This window comes from Protobothrops mucrosquamatus, unplaced genomic scaffold, assembly GCF_001527695.2.
Source record: "Protobothrops mucrosquamatus isolate PMUCROS unplaced genomic scaffold, P.Mucros_1.0 scaffold565, whole genome shotgun sequence".
Lineage (NCBI taxonomy): Eukaryota > Metazoa > Chordata > Lepidosauria > Squamata > Viperidae > Protobothrops > Protobothrops mucrosquamatus.
Window position 1 is genome coordinate 333,442 of NW_015386868.1, and position 17,524 is coordinate 350,965.

Below are 17,524 nucleotides of genomic sequence, written 5' to 3' on the forward strand. Positions count from 1 at the left end.
CGCAACGGGGAGAAAGAGGCTGCCCCCTCCCCACCTACTCCCTTCGGCCGGGCCGGCTGGAGCAACCGCCTGAGAGCGATTGCCTCCAATCGGGACTTCGGGAGTAGCAGATCGCCTTTGCCTCCCGCCGCCCCCCCCACGCCCACGAGTTCCCTCTTTTAAGGAGAAGTGCCTGAAAAGAGCGAGTCGGTGGTTTCCATAGCGATGGAACAGAAAGTGCAGGAAATTTAAAGACGCTGGATCCTCGCGCAGCAGACAAACTGGTGCCAACGTGCGTGGCGACGGCGGCGGCGGCGGCGGCGGCTGTTGCAAACTGCAAAGGAGACGGGAGCCGAATGGAAGTTTGCAGAGGTCTCTCCTGAGTGACGCGGCGCGCAACTCCTGAAGTCCGGAGACGGAACCGTTGCATGGGGCACCCCAGGCTTCTCGTTTTCTGCACCGGGCTGCCGAGTTTCACGACCAGCATTGCTTACTTCTAAACGGTGCTTTCTCTCTTTTTTTTTTTTCTTTTTTGCTGCTGCTGTTGCCTACTCACCGGATCCGAGGAAAGGCGTTTGGGCAAGGAGGCTGCAGCCGCTGAAGGCAAGCGGCAGGGGACGGACGGACCCTCCTCTCCTGCCCCCCTCCTGGCTTGGATACCCTCACCTCCTTTCTCCGGCCGATGTCTCTGCTCGGGCCCGCTTCTGTGTGAACCCTGTCCCCTTTCCCTTTCCCCTCCATCCATCCATCCCTCTCTCTCTCTGTCTCTCTCTCCGAGCATGGATCACCTTCAGTGGCTGGTGAGGTTTTACGCGTTGGCGGTTCTCCTAGGTTTCCGGCTGGAACAGGGCGCTTGCCAGCATTACCTCCACATCCGACCGGCCCCCAGCGACAATTTGCCCCTGGTGGATCTAATCGAGCACCCGGACCCTGTCTTCGATCCCAAGGAGAAGGACCTGAACGACACGCTGCTGAGGACCCTGCTGGGCACCCACTTCGACCCGAGCTTCATGGCGGTCTCCTTGTCCGAAGATCGTCTCGGAGGGGACGACCTAGCCCAGCTGGACCTGCTGCTGCGGCAGAGGCCGTCCGGAGCGATGCCCAGCGAGATCAAAGGTCTGGAGTTTTACGACGGGGGGCTCCAGGCCAGCAAAAAGCACCGGCTGAGCAAGAAGCTCCGTCGGAAGCTGCAGCTCTGGCTGTGGTCTCACACCTTCTGCCCGGTCCTCTACACGTGGAACGACCTCGGCAGCCGCTTCTGGCCCCGCTACGTGAAGGTGGGCAGCTGCTTCAGCAAGCGCTCTTGCTCCGTCCCGGAAGGCATGATTTGCAAGCCGGCCAAATCCATGCATCTGACCATTTTGCGGTGGAGGTGCCAGCGCCGCGGGGGGCAGCGTTGCACGTGGATCCCCATCCAGTACCCGATCATTTCCGAGTGCAAATGCTCCTGCTAGGGCGGGGGGGGGGGGAGCCGCCACCGCGCGTGTGCCCTCCGCTCCAGTCGCCGCCGCCAACGTCCCGAGGAAAACAGCAAAGCCAAAGCAACACCCTGCCTCTTTTTCGCACCGAACCAACCATCCGGCCCGCGAAGCCGGGCTTTTGGGTCGACTTCAAGACGCTACAAAAAGAGATGGACGTTGGCCTCCCCGTTGAAACGTTGCACTGCTCCGGGTTGTGCAAAGCCAGGCAACCTTTTTTGCTTTTGTGTAAAGGCGAGCCGTGCGTCACGAAAGACCTGGGAGAGTCCTTGCGCGCGCGCGCGCGGACCCTCTGCCCTGCAAGACCACCCAAACGCCTCTGAAAGCAGGTCAGTGTGAACACCGCGAACTCTGCTCGCCTGCTGTACTATTCAGAGTAGATTCGCCCGGATCACCGCGATTGAAGTTTTCTCCACCCCACCTCCCCGTCTTTAATTTATATTCCAGGAAGAAGCGTTTGGAGGATTTAAAAACAAACGCTCCTCAAATCTTGGTTGTTGGATTTTTTTTTTGTGTTGTGTTTTTTTTTTTTTGCAAAGTCTTTTTTTTTTAAAAAAAAGAAAAGAAAAGAGGACTTTTAACATAAAACATTTTATTATAAATGGAAATATTTTCCATTCTTTGGGGGGGGCGAAGTCTTTTGAGTGATTTGCGTGTGAATTTTTTTTTTTACGGACTTCCGAGATTGATTACTAACGATACTATGATGAAAGGTTAAGACGCCCTTGTTACTGTTGTACATAGCGGGTTTGGTGTTGTCGTGTTTTTCTTGGAACGTCTTTCATCTTCTGTACGTGAAAGAGAGTTTGCTATTTATTCTTTATATTCATTCCCTTGTAGTCGAAAGTTCAGCTCAAAATTAAAATCAACCACTAAAAGATCAAAACCCTCCTTGGATTCTTGTGGGGCGCGGTTGGCGAGGGGGGGGGGCGCGCTGGCCGAGGCGGCGTGCGGCTTGAGAGGCGAAGGCACACACACACACACACCCCCCGTCTTTCCCAGCAGCGCCACCTTCCTTGGAAGCCGGTCCCGCCGGGTCGGATCGGCGCGAGTTTTCCCAGTCAGCCCGCTCCGCTCGGGAGCGGGAGAAGAACTCTGGAAAAGGCGCGCTGCTTGTTTGTTTGCTCGCTTCTCCGCCGCCCCGCATTTGGCCGTCGCCCCCTTTGGAAGGCGCGAGGCAGACGCCTTCGGAGAGACGGCGGCGGGAGGCGGGCCCCGGGAAGGAGGAGGGGGGGAGCCGGGTGGTTGCCGCTTTTGACATCTCATTTACCAGGAGCCACGTGTCTCTGACACCTACCCTTGTGGCCGAGCCCCGCTGAAACTCGAGCCCCGACGCCGCGTTCTTTGGCGCTCGCTGCAGACAGTCGCCTATCCCGGGCACGGCCGAGGCAGCGCCCCTCTCCGCTTATCCGCCCCCTTTTCTCTTTAACCCTTTCTTTCCCTTCGGGAAGGGGAGCGCTCGCCCGGCGGGAAACCGGAGCGCGCCTTCCCTGCCTTTTCTCTTGCTTTCTCCTCTTTCCCCAACCCCAAACTGACACCCCCCCTTTTTTTTTGCCTCAGTAAAGATGAGTCTCTTCTCCCTCATCACATCATGCCAAATGACTCTAGAGCAGGGGTAGTCAACCTTGGCTCTTTTATGACTCGTGGACTTCAACTCCCAGAATTCCTGAGCCAGCACAGCTGGCTCAGGAATTCTGGGAGTTGCAGTCCACGAGTCATAAAAGAGCCAAGGTTGCCTACCCCTGCTCTAGAGAGTAGCCTCTCCAGCCTATCTGGGTTAGTCCCCGCTGTGCTAACTTTTGCTCTACTCTGAAAAAAAATGGGACGAATGTTAGCATGTTTGGGTGTGCATCGGTGAAGGAGTTTTCACAGCACCAGAGGTCTCCCGCCTACCGCTAGAGCCAAAAAAAAGAAAGGAGAGGCTCTGATCAACCTTCCCCATCAACCAAGGATGAACTGAGTCAGCAAACTCCGTTTTCTGACTCAGGGAAAAAAAAAAGTTTCCTGTAAATAAACTTTCCTCCCTCACCCCCGCAGAGCCTGGTACTCTGGTACTTCTTTCCCAAACCAAAAAAATTTGTATTCTCCAGGTAATGTCATGCCAGGATGCTTAAGAAAGCTCATTTTTACACATTCACCCATTGATGTGGCACCTATCCCTGAGGTGCATAGGTCCAGCCACCTACAGAAGTTGCTTCTGTTTTAGAATTGCTTAAACAGATGTAGGGCAGTCAAAAATTCAGATATTTACGTGAAGGTCTAGCACGCTGATGTCCCGGCCTTTTGGTTTCCTGGCCTGTACTAATTGCAGAGGAATTGTCTCTGGCCGCATTTAGTTAATGTATATAAAACACATAATAATGTTAACAGTTTTACGATCTGCTGCGGGCCGCATTACTCCCCGTAGCTCTGCCTAGGATTGCATGCAGCTCGTGGGCCGTGGGTTGGACGCTCCTGCTTTGCTCTATTACTTGACATAAAGGGCGCACATCTTTTCTTGTAGCATTCAGAGATACGATATTACTGCTAAACTATCCCATAAGTGCAGAAGGTGTTTGAAATTGGGAGATTGCATGGCTAGCAACTTTGTCTCCAGGAGCTGGGCCTAGTGCTTTTAGGGCTAATAAGACTAAGAGGCATAAATCATGTAACTTTCTATGCAAGCATGGGGAAAGTAGAGGCACTGCCTACAAAACAGGAAGGGACTAACACAGGATTTTTTAGGCCTGTAATTTGTTCCTACAGATGCTTGTGGAGCAGCTCTGCTTTTTCTTCCTTTATCTTCAGTGCCCATAACCTACAACAGTGTCTCTCAACCCTGGCCACTTTAAGATGGGTAGACTTCAACTCTCAAAATTCCCCTAGGCAGCATGCTTGCTGGGGAATTCTGGGAGTTGGAAGTCCACCCATTTTAAAGCTATCAAAGCTGAGAAACGCCACTCTACAGTATTCCTTTCTATATTTTGAGAATTGTGATCCAGCTAGATCACTTTTCTTTACACAAAATGGTTAGGGGCATCTCTCCTGTACCCTTACTTGTCTGAAAAACTAAATACTGGCTCCACTGAGGAAGAAAATTCCACGTTAAGGCAACTCCTTTGTGGGGCAAGCACAAAGATTACTTGGAGAGTTTTCCAAAAGTACCTACTCTTCTGTGGTGCATATTTATTTGGTTCCCCAAGTCAAGTTGAGTTTGCTTAGCATGGGAATGACTCGCAGCAGCAGCAACAATCCAGGAATCCTTAGCACACTGATTAAAAGCCCTCCAGGAACTTACTCTAAAGTAAGAGAAATAAGAATGGATCAGCTTAAAATACTGTAATACTTAGGATCACATGAGCCATACAGGGTGATCTTAGGTCAAACTTATCTCCTCATCAGCACTCAAACATTAACATTAAAGCAACATGCTTTAATCAGATAACTTCCTGTAGCCTATTAACCTAAGCTGATGACTACAAAGCCTCGTGCTTCTAATTCATCAAAACAGTCAACAGTTTGCTTCCTTAGAACAAGTTGTCTCAAAGCCACGCCTCCAGACAGGCCTTCCAATCCTGAGCCTGCCAATTCCAGATGTGCAACTGGGTGCTGAGGATGCCAGATGGTGAGTGGCTGGAGGATTAAGGGGAAGTTTGGCCCTACATTTAAATATTCTCTGTCTCTTTTCTCTTACACACATACACACCCACGGTACAGCCTTGAGTCACTGACTGGTCTATTTTTAATTATAGACTCTTGAACTCCTAAAGGGAAGTTGGAGAGCAGAAATGAAATAAAAGGAATCAATCCAATTCTCCATCTCTTCCAGGTCCAATAATTGGAGCCTCCATGGATGAGTGGTTTAAGCATCAAGTATCATTGTGCCAAGTTAAAACGGCCGTCTTAGATTAGTTAAGAAAGAACTGTATATTTGAATGAAATATGTGTTCATAGAATACATCTGGCCAGTCCAAAGCATAATTGTGACATAGCATCCTAAGCTTCATTCGTTTTTAATTTTTTGTGGAGGGGTTGGGATGATTTTTGTGTTGGATTAATACAATTTTATTGCGGTAGTTTATGACCCACTATATTGTATGAGCTCAGAAACTGGACTAATTCAGTGGCCAGCTTAAGGTGAGTGGTAAGGACACAGCCAGTGTTTCAAGGGGAGGAGCAGTTCAAGTCTGAATTCAGCAATAATTTCTCAGTTGTTTAAGCAAGATGACAAGAAGTGCTTCTGTCCCTATTGGACTTCACTGTGTGATATAGGTGAAAATACGAGGCAATACAATGCAAGCTTAGGCAAGTTGTTATTCTGCACACACACACATACACACACACCATTATATTTTATAATGTGATTCCCATAATTCCTGACCTCAAGTTATACTTACTAAGTAGGAAAGGGCAAATAATTTGGGCAAAGTTGTATTGTGGGCTATGTCCATTCTGTCCAGTTGCTCAACATACTTACGTGCCCCTTTCAAGCTACTAATTCCTCTGAAAGCTGAACTTCTAAATTTTACTTCTAAACAGACATCAGGACGATTAAGTTATAATTGGTTGACTTTAGATTGTAGAAGTATCTCAGCTGTGAGTTTGGCAATGCACTGTTGTTTATTTATCCCTCTCATGTATCTTCCCTGTTATTGTCATAATATACTAAGCATGCATATTCATTAAAAACGATCTGTAAATCAGTATTACAATAATCAGTAACTATGACTTTGGCATGGCAGAACAATTCTGTGCTACTTATTGTATAAATGTCTATAAATCACAACATCTCTCTCTGTCTCACACGCGCACACACACACACACACACACAGAGAGAGAGAGAGAGAGAGAGTCTTGCTAATGTACACAATCTAATATACTCTATTTTGTGATCATCTGGGTGTTTTGGAATAAGATTCAGAAAAAGTGTCACCTTAAAAAAAGCAACCTTACATTTCAGAGAATTCTTACAGATAAGAGATCAAATTGGTGTTTGAGCATTTTTCTGTATTTAACTTGCAATCTAAGACCTTAACAACAAACTTTAAAAGGGCTTGTGAAAATCTATGGCTAATGACATTAAGTATAGGCTTCCCTCCTGGAGTCCAAGCCTCTTCCTTTAAAATTTTCTGATGCTGAGGCATCCTCTCCCTCCTTTCCTTTCCCCTTTTTTACTGCACTTTCCCTTCCAAGGGGGGGGAAGGAGGGGAGGGGGGTTTACGTACCTTGACTGTTGCGGGTATTCATTAACTTCATGAACAGGAACAAGGGGCACTATTACTCATATAAAGCACCCTGCCCCCAAGACTATCTAAAGGTTCATTGTAAAAGGATTAACAGTTAAAGACCTTCATCTTATGATTCTTTCATTTAATCTGAGTGGCGCCTGAAAGACATGCTGGATGGATGATCATGTTCAGAATATTTTTCATGTCAGATATCTCAGGATTTCAGGCAGGGGTAAAGGGGTGTGATTTGCATCTTAGAAAACGTTTAGGGAGTGTGGGGGGGGGCATAATCATTGATTTTTTTCAAGAAGGAAAGAGAAAGATCCATATAAAGAGAAAAGACAGAGAGTGAAAATAAATACCAGTTCCAATCAAAATATGATTTTCCCCCAAGCCCAAAAGTCTACTAGTCCTACTTGTCTGAAGACTAGTAACTTCACTTTAAATATTTTGGCCTTCAAGGAAATGTTCAATATAGGCTGATGTGTGTTATCAAAACATCCATCTTTGTCTTGTATTGCTTTGTAAAATAATAAACCGGTATCTGAAGACTGAAGGAGACAAAGCAGAGAGCATGAAAGAAGCAGCTGCATATTAAATTCTTTAGCCTTCCTCCATAAATGTGCTAGACTACATCTCCCAGCAGACCCAGCAAACATAACTCATAGTTAGGAGTGATGGGAGTTAATTGCCAAAGATCCAGAAGGACTTGGGAAAGGTGTAGGTTTGGAGAAGGTGGGCACAAGTGTTTTGGGGAGAACCATGATCTAAGGCACATCATTGAGGCCTGTTTCTTCCCCATAGAATTCTTTTGACTGCAAGTTTAAGGGAACCACAGTAAGTAGCTGAGATTTAACTGAGAAATGTGTATATTTTTCTCTCATGCACGCCCATAGTATGGAGTGGTAATGCTGTACTAGGTTTTCTAGACAAGGTGGAGAACAAGCTGTCCTGAGGCTGTTGCGGATGTTATTTTTCTAAATAAAATAAAATGGAAAGAAAAGAAAAGAAAATACAGAAAAGTATTTGGACAAAATTCAGCAGCACTGTTTCTTGCGGCTGCTGATAAAAACAGGATCGCCAACATGATCGCCAATGTCCGATAACGGATATGGCACAAGAAGAAGAAAAGCAGTACACATAGTTCATATGGCTGGACCCTTTCATGGAATATATAATTTCAAATCTTCACCATAAAATGCATCACGTTGCTCAAGAGATTCTAGAGTTAGGAAACTTTAACGATTGAAAATAGGACATGAAAAAAGAACCTATTATTTGGTTTGACCCACAGGATGTGCCTTATGTTGTTATGTCTTATTTACATATTTCTTTTGACCAATATCATTTTGTATATTTTATGAATGGGCCGAGTTCTCAGACACTCCTCTCTGTTTCCCTGACCTTGAATGGCTTGAATAAGATGCTTTTGCACCGCCACTGTGTGCAAATTTGTGGTATTGGTTTATTCAGCTTGCCTTTTTGTAGGTGAGTCTACATAGCAACAACAATAATAAATCCACATCCTTTCCAACCAGCATTCAGCAATATGCATTTGCAGCAGGATAGAGGGTGTGGAGAAATATATTCATAGTTCATCAATGAATATGCTATGCAAAGGGCTGGCAGAGAATAGTTGTGAGGCACTGAAATTTGCCTTCAGGCACAGAATTACTTCAGATAAACAAATGTCTTTTGATGGTTCAGCATCTTTGGGTGCCAATGCAGGAAGTGAGCAAGCATAATTCTCACCCAAGCTAGTCTAAAAATTTTGGAAGATAGGAGAGCTGAGGTGATACATTGGCATTTTTCTGCATTAACAGGATAGAGTTGCTATTTTGTTTTGATGTCCTCTTTTCTTCTCATTTTGGACATTCACAGAGTGAAGCAGAAAGCGACTTAACCTCTGGTCTGCTTCTCCTGAGGGAATAGGGGAAATATCAAAGCAATGATGTGCTTCCTGTTGGATCAACATGAAGAACTTATGAGCCTTAGTCATGCCTCATCAAGTTCAATACATTGTACGTGCCAAGCTGTCATTTCTGAGTTGCATCTGAAGTGTGGTCAGCTCACACACCTATAGCAGGGGTTAGAATTAGGCAGGGCATTACCTTCTATGGTTTGCTTGTGGAATTCATTGAACTGAGTATTAGATCTCTGCCCAGGTACAACGTCTCAATGGCTACATTGGAAGGCTGAAAAAAAAGTGCTCTGCAAACCCACAGAAAGGCAATTTTAAAAAATTATTTGATCATGTTTATTCAACTCATTAGCCTCATCTCATAAGTCCTGAGAAAATAAGATTTTTCAAAATGTAAAATAGCTTGTTTGATCAGAAACTGGCAATTATTAGAAGCAATTTTCTAATAAAAATGAAAAGAAATCTTCCAGAATAAGCTCAGCCTTCAGCTTGGGCATTTTTCAAAGAAACAGTGCTCAGCTACTACGGTAAACACCCTGAATAAAACCTTTGGGTCAAGCCGCAAATGGAAAGTTGGCATCCAAATGGCATAACCTAGGCATTCTTGGTTGATTCTAAAGGCCAGGCAGGAAAATAAGAGATACGGTAGTCTCTTAATGTATGTCGATCAGGAGAATCTGTTTAGAGCTTGAATTGTGTTAGGAAACTATTGCAAAATCTGCTTCACTGCTACTATCCTGCCCCGTGCAAAGAATGTGGTAAAGATTGCCGTATTTATACGGGTTTCACATAAAAAGGAGGCATTTCAGCTCAGACTTTTGGCACATTTTTTTTCTACCCAAAGTTGAGATTGCTACTATGACATCATCCTGAATCTGTAAATCCAGGGCTTGTCGAAGGAGCCAAGCCAAAGTTGCATTGGCAGGGCTGAGCAATTGCCCCCTGCTAGACTTGCTGGGCTAGAAATAGATGCAAGTTTTCTCACCACCACTTTCATGCCCAGCAAAGTCCAGAGGGAACTAGCAACATGTAGAGCAGTGGTTCTCAACCTGTGGGTCGGGACCCCATTTGGGGTCGATCGGCCACTTCACGGGGGTCGCCAAGCAAGGCTGTCCGCCATTTTTTTGTCCGCCATTTTTTTGTCCGCCATTTTTTTCCCCTTTTCCGGTGGGTGCCTTACCTCCCTTGGGCTGGGCCAGCTGGTGGTTGGCCTGCTCCGTCTCTGCCACTTGCCAGCTACGCCTCGGCCAGCGCAGGGGGCGGAACCACGCATGCACGGTGCTCCCGGGCAGGGAAAGTCCTCGACTTACGACCGGTTGGGTAGTCCTCGACTTACGACTGGTTTAGTCCTTGACTTACAACCAGTTTAGTCCTCGACTTACGACCGGTTGGGGTCGCGGCATTAAAAAGGTTGAGAACCACTGATGTAGAGACTGGAGGATCAGATTAATTTCACTCCTGCTTTCAAAATTAAGATTGAAGGCAAGCTTTTCATCACACACTTTTTCCCCGATCAGTCAGGCAGGAGAAAGAGGGTAGACGTGAATAATAAAGCAAAAGATGAAATTAGAATTTTGGCCTATTCTTGGCCCCAGATACTCCCATCATTAAACTGCTAGAACTGAGCAAGATCACCAGCCCTTATTAGGATGTAACACCACATGGCAAAGGGGTAGGGGAAAACTTGTCTACTAAAACAAGATCCCCATTATAAGTTACTGTTCACCTTGCCAATGGAACAGTAACGAGGGCAGACTTGATTGATCCCATAACGAGTCTTCCAGCGGATGGTGGAAGATGCTATAAGTCACCAGAAGGGCTACTGTCAATTTCAGTTTGACACACCAGGAAAAGCGGCTGGATCAACTGAGAGTTACCCAGTAACTCTACTTGCGTGTTTTTTTTTAAAGAGATGTACACATTCCATAATAATAAAGTGGTTCTGAAATGGGAGGTGTTTCGAAAGCAGCTTGGAGATCTGATACAGGTAGTCCGCGACTTACAACCATTTGAAGTTATAATGGCACTGAAAAAAACTGACTTCTGACTATTTTTCACACTTAACGACCGTTGCAATAACCCCATGATCACGTAATCAAAATTTGGACACTTGGTAACTGGCTCATATTTATGACGGTTACAGTGTCCTGGGGGCCCGTGATCACCTTTTGCGACTTTTGCAAAGTCAGTCTGGGGAAGCCAGATTCATTTAACAACCGTGTTACTAGCTTAACAGCCGCAGTGATTCGCGAAGCAGCTCTGGCGAGAAAGGTTGTAAAATGGCTCACTTAACCATGGTCTCACTTAGCAACAAATGTTGGGCTCAATTGTGGTCATAAGTCTAGGACTACCTGTAGTCACCTTTACGGTTAAAATGAAAAGCTTATACAATGCACACCAACCTCTGAATATCATCCTTTGATGTGCTTCATTGTGCAAGGGAAGAAGGACTGTTATCTGTTGAAATAGGGCTGGAGGAGAAATCAGTAGCTGGAAAGTTTGCCTCAGACTGATGAGAGTCAACATCTCTTCAAGGTCACAACTTAGGGTTGCCCTGGCTCAATTCATTGAATGAAATAGACTCAGAACTTAGACCAGGGGTACCCAACCCCTGGTCCGTGGACCGGTACTGGGCTGCGGCATGCAGCAACCAGTCCACACAAACAAGCAAAGCCCCATCTGCGGGATGCAGGAAGCACACAAAACCACGCCCTCTCCGGTCCGCGGAAAAACCTCTCTCCAAGGAACTGGTCCTTGGTGCCCAAAAGGTTGGGGACCTCTGCCTTAGACCATCGGATGGGGATGTCTTAGAAATCTTCATAATGGTAGGCTCCCGAAAACCCCAAAAGCCACCCAGGATTAAGACAATGGCAAGTCACCTTGGCCAAGAAAGTTGCATGGTTGCATTCGTGTAGTGATCAGAAGCTGAATCCCATTTCAGAGCATTTTTATTTTTTACTCCCTTTTAAAGGATTGATGAAATTCTACCCCACTTAGCTTTTCAAAATAAGCTAGAGACTAAAAGCAGTAGAATTTGAAAGGCCTATTCTTTCTAAAATGTTCAACAGTGGAAACTAGCATCAGGAGTGACAATGGGGCCTGGCATTCTATCAAGGCTGCTCTCCAACAGGTTGTGGTTGAAATGGAGAAAAAAAGGCTCTAACATTGGTGATGACAATAAACTGGACGTTATAGTCTACTAGCTCCCAGGTCTTGCTCAGGGACCCTGCACCTGCTAGTTGGATGAACTGTGATTCTAAATTACACAGCTGTAGGGTTTTACTGAAATGGGGCAAGAGATAACCTGGGCATCAAAGACAGGGCTGCAAATGACATCTGATTAAATCACTAGATATAATTAGGCTTAGCAGATACGAAGGCTGTCCTCTAAGACAGTGGTTCTCAACCTTTTTAATGCCGCGACCCCAACCGGTCGTAAGTCGAGGACTAAACCGGTCGTAAGTCGAGGACTAAACCGGTCGTAAGTCGAGGACTACCCAACCGGTCGTAAGTCGAGGACTTTCCCTGCCCGGGAGTGCCACGCACGCGTGGTCCCGCCCCCTGCGCCGGCCGAGGCGTAGCTGGCAAGCAGCAGAGACGGAGCAGGCCGACCACCAGCTGGCCCAGCACAAGGGAAGTAAGGCACCCGCCAGAAAAGGGGGAAAAAATGGCGGACCCAAAAAATGGCGGACAGCCTTGCTTGGCGACCCCCATGAAATGGTCGATCGACCCCAAATGGGGTCCCGACCCACAGGTTGAGAACCACTGCTCTAAGATCTAGCATGATTTGACTGTCTTGTCTCTTGAGTTTCAACATTTAGAAGGCTTTTGACCCTCAAATAGCACTGTGACTTCAGTGTCCATTGAACTGAACTCCAGTAGAACTGAGGTTTTGTTTGCTTCATGATCACTAATCTCGCCTCCATCTGCCCACACAGATATTGGAGGAGGAGGAGGAAGATCAATGGAGCTTGGTTCAAATCCTGAATCCTACTGTTACTGAAAGAAAAAAGAAATATTTTGCCCAGAGTTGATCTGCCTCTTGTTAGTAGACTTATTTTGCGATATCTCGGCTGAGGCTTTGTGCCTTTATGAGCTAGAATCCTTATGTTAGATGGTAGCAAAGACAGGGCTAGGAGGGTGAACACAATTATGTTCAGGCCACATGCATTTGCCCCAGCGACCTCCATTTTAAAAAAGCACCTTTATGTTTCAAAAACCAATTTCCCTCAACCCTTATGCTTGCAGGGAGGTGTTGAGCCCTAGTCTGCTTGCTATTTCCCACTCTCCAGTGTAGGCCCACAAAGCAGCGAGGAAGATAAAACAGGAACTGATTAGACCTTCAGATTCGCAGTGCTGTTAAGTCCAAATGAGAAGAGATTGGTGGGGGGGCTGGGGGGGAGGAGAGGAGATGGCCCAGGACTACTAGTTTCCAAACGATGATATAAAAAGAGCTTTTCACCTCTAGGCTGCTGGCTCCACTCCAGCAGAGGCAGTTAAGAGAAAACCACCCTCATCCCATGCCTGCTCACTGGGCTGGACAAAGTGAGTTGTAAGCCTCAGTATGAGTCCAACTAGACAAGGATCTGCATCACAAAGGCAACACATTAATCAACGTGCTTGTTGTCAGCTTCAGAAGAACAGCCAGAGATAAAAGGCGGGCACAAGGAAAAGAATGATCTCGCCACCCTTTCAGGGACCCCTGGTGGACAAGTCAATGCCCACGTGGAAGTCGGGCAGCAGGACGGGAAGCCAGGAGGCGCCAGGTCTCAAGAGGCTGAAGTGCCCCAGCTGTTGAGCCAAGTGTGTTTCTTCCTTTGGGCCAGCCCTTGGCAATCGTCAGGGAATGAGCCAAAGACTTTATTTTAAGCCAGAGCTGCTGGTAACAGGTATTATCTTCTTTTCAGCCACTTCATTTATTCATCAGCTCAGCCCAGCCAAAAATAATCTCAAAACAGTGTTATTATAAAACTTGGTGGAAATGCTTTCCGTCCTTTTAATTGGTGTTTTAGCATTGTAAAATGCTGTCAGGTTCTTTCTACGCCGTGGTGATTATGCCTGTAGAACGATGGAGAAGAAATTTCAAAAGTGAATAAGAAAATCCAAAAAATCTTCCAATTTGAGATACTGCAGGAATAATGTATAATACTTACATAACAATCTTGGCATTGCTAAAGCACCTCACCTTATGACAGAGCACCAAGCGTAACGCTGGTTTTGGAGCTCAATTCAGAGATTTGGAAATCTGAAGCGTCCAGCCAATTAAAATGGGAAGAGCACATTGCAACACATTTACACTTTTTAACAAAATAGAATGCTACTGGTCCCTATTGTGGACCAGGCTGAGAGGGTAGTCCCTGCCAAGGATTTGGGACTAGCTCCTTTATATTCAGATACTTTTGGGAGGGGGGAAGTATCTGTATTTTCATCATCTGAAATAGAACTTTGTGAAATTTGAAATCAGCATAGCTGCCTCCTGCGTGGGGATGGCTCCTGCCAAATTCGAGATAGATACACTGAAGTTTTTGTTCAAAGGACTTCAAATTCAGGCTAAGATAAATCTACAAAAGAGCTGTTGGTCTGAAAGGACATTCTTCTTCATGAAACTAGGGCAAGGAATATAGTGTAAGTAGTCCTTGACTGGCCTGCCCACCTAGCATTTCTAAACTATGCAAAAGCAAATAGATTAATAGATATCACTTCAGTGGGAAGGTAACAATGTTCCATGCTGACGACTTGACGATGGAAATTGTCTTCAGACAACGCTGGCTCCCTCGGCCAAGAAACAGAGATGAAGCACCGTGCCCTAGAGTCACACACGACCGACAGGGAAACATTTACCTTTTTACTCCTCGACTTACAACCGTTCATTTAGTGATTGTTCAAATTTAACCACGGCACTGAAAAAAGCGACTTATCACTGGCCCTCTTATGACTGTCTCGGCATCCCCATGCTCACGATATCGGAATTCAGGTGTTGGGCAAGCAGCATTTATTTGTGATGGTTGCAGCATCCCGGGGTCATGTGATAGCCATTGGTAACCTAACTAGTTGGCTTTCAGAAAGCAGAGTCAATGGGGACATCTGGTTCACTTAATGACCAGGTGATTCATTTAACAACTGCAATGATTCATTTAACAACCAGGGCAAAAAAGGTCATAAATCAGGTGAGACTCATTTAACAACTACCTTGCTTAGCAATAGAAATTCTGGTCCCAACTGTGGTTGTAAGTTGAAGACTACCTGTATCAAGGTTTGGGTTAGGACAGGGATCCCCAACCCCCGGTACGTGGACCAGTACTAGGCCGCGGCATGCCAGCAACCAGTCCGCACAAAGAAGCAAAGCCCCATCCATGGGATGCAGGCAGCACACAAAACCACACACTTTCCGGTCCGTGGAAAAACCTTTCTTCACGGAACCAGTCCCTGGTGCCCAAAAGGTTGGGGACCTCTGGGTTAGGAGAAGAAATGGAAATAAGTTACTCAGGAAGGTGAGGATCAGTCTTGTTTCATCCCAAAATCAAGAGGACCAGCCTCAAGTTGGATAAAAGTCAAAGTCCCACCAGGTTTTAAGAAGAATAGATGTTTGTGAACTGAGGCCAGTGGACATTTGAAGAACATTTCTTGGGTATTTCTCAAGGGCTTTCAGGTAACATCTGGAGAATGTACGATCCCAGTGGCTCAAACTTTGTAAACCCAAACAAGGCATAGGGAACCAGTTTCCTTGCTAGGGCTTGGCCTTATTATACTGTTCAATTTGCCTTTCTTGCATATATCTGGGTTTTTAATCTTGGTCTGAATTTTCTTTGGGAACCTGTCTTTGCCCATTGCATTTCCTACTCTTCTGAATATTATGCATAATTTGGGAGAACTGTCTACCGATTCTGCTGTTATTGATGTTATGTCTCCATGACATGGCTATAGCCCAGCTGTCAGGCTTTCGGGCAGCTGACTCAAACACAAAATAATCCTTTTCCCAGGGACAAATCACAGGCTTCTTAACAAGATTTATTGAAGTGGAAAGGTTAAAGCCACAAGAATTTCAATAATGGAATTTATTTTCTATTTAGAACCAATTTCTCTCTTAAGATAACAGGGTGGAGCCATTCATAATTTACTGTGAACTAGCAAGAAGGAGGGTCTTAAAATAATAATGAATAAGCCTGCAAGTTACAAAATGATCCTTGGAGCCCTTGTCGAAACAGATTAAAGACCAGGAAGTTCATCTTCCTTTCCCCCTATTTTTTTTCTTGGGTTGACTCTCCAGCAGACTGGACTGTGCTCCAAGCAATTAAATTATGTTGCTGCAGATTGGCAGGTTCCAGAGATTAATAAATATATTTCTTGGGTGATGTTGGCATTCTATTATAAAATCACCTGTCCAGGAATTTCCTAAGGGAAATTAAACAACAAAATTAAGCTATCAAAGGCTTGAACAGCAAAAAGAAACAATGAATGCCTTATACTTGGCTGGGCAATGTTATTAACTTTCCGTTAATTATTCTAGCCTGACAATATCTTGTCAGTATAAGCAGAAGGAAACCCTTCTGAGATCTTGAGGTACGGAAAGTTGCTTTCACAGTGTGCTTCATGATGGTGAATTTTGGGTTTGTGAAGAGTGGGTCTTCATCCCAATCCAGCGGCAGAGGAGACCAAGAATGCAAGTGCTAACACTATGGAGCAGATAACAAAATGTATAGTATTTGGGAATGGAGAAAGGACCCAATTCCTATCCAGGCTGAGAAATGACAAGGGAAAACCAATCCCTCCCTCCCTCCCTCCCTCCTTTCCTTCCTTCCTTCCTTCCTTCCTTCCTTCCTTCCTTCCTTCCTTCCTTCCTTCCTTCCTTCCTTCCTTCCTTTCTTCCCTTTGATAAAAGACGTAATATTTCTGGAAATACAAAAGCAATAGAAAAAAATGTGTCTCCTCCCCAAATTTGGGAAAAATGGAAATAAACCTATGCCACATTTATTTATAGCACTTTTATAAATATATAGTCACTAGGTACTGACTATAATGTGAATTGTGTATAACTTGGTTTACACATAAAAGCATGTCAGATGTATATCTGAATTTACTTGAAATGTTCCCCCAATTGTTGCTGAACTCTAAGGAACATACCATCTCTTCATTTTTGCCTTTTTAGGAAAGATAGGCCAGAAAAAAGACAATGAAAACAGGGGAAAAAAGTCAACATTGGCGTAAAACAAAAATGTTATGAATACTGGAATTTGTCTTCCATTATAAGAAAAGATACAGAAAATTGTGATCTCTGGGCAGGGGGGATTTTGAGAAAAAGTGGCTCCTCAGCGCTCAGAATGCGCACACACACATACACACACACATACACACACATGATCAAATGATGTACAATTTAATCAGTCTCATTTTCTAAATTTGAAGTATTACCAAATCAGCTGTTTCTACTCTTTATTTTTTTATTGTTTTATTATACTTCAAAAGTATAGTCTAGTATAGTGACTGAAGTCTAGGGTAGAACTAGAAAACCATGAGTTCTAATCCTGCCTTAGGCATTAAGCCAGCTGGGTGATTTTGGAACAGTCCCACTCTTTCAGCCAAATTTTACAAGGCTGTTATGGGAAAAATAGAAGGCAGAAGCATTAGGTCTGTAGGCTGCCTTGCCTTCAACGAAACATAAAGACGGGATAAAAATTCAATAACAAGATGTTAACTCTCGTTTTAGGAGCTTTTTGGACTCTACGGAGGTAATTCTAATGTTTACCTAGTGTTAAACAGAGGTAGTCATAAGGATCCTTCCTCTCAAAACAGTTGTGGTGGTGAGACAACTGATAAGAACCATCCTCTGTTTGTCTAAGATAAAAATTTGCCAACTATTTATTTATTTATTTATTTGTATCCCGCTATTATTTTTACAAATAACTCAAGGCAGCGAGCAAACCCAACACACCTTCCTTCAC

The 17,524-nt window shown here is 45.1% G+C and overlaps 1 protein-coding gene across 1 annotated transcript; it reads left to right on the forward strand.

Annotated features, from left to right (window-relative positions):
- The first annotated feature begins 758 nt into the window (after positions 1-758).
- On the forward strand, positions 759-1,433 carry NOG (noggin). The gene has a single exon (XM_015817225.1). It carries the CDS (start codon positions 759-761, stop codon positions 1,431-1,433), a length of 675 nt encoding a protein of 224 aa, XP_015672711.1.
- The last annotated feature ends 16,091 nt before the right edge of the window (positions 1,434-17,524 follow it).

Coding starts and splice junctions, on each gene's coding strand:
- NOG (XM_015817225.1), top strand. CDS start 759: ATGGATCACCTTCAGTGGCTGGTGAGGTTTTACGCGTTGGCGGTTCTC.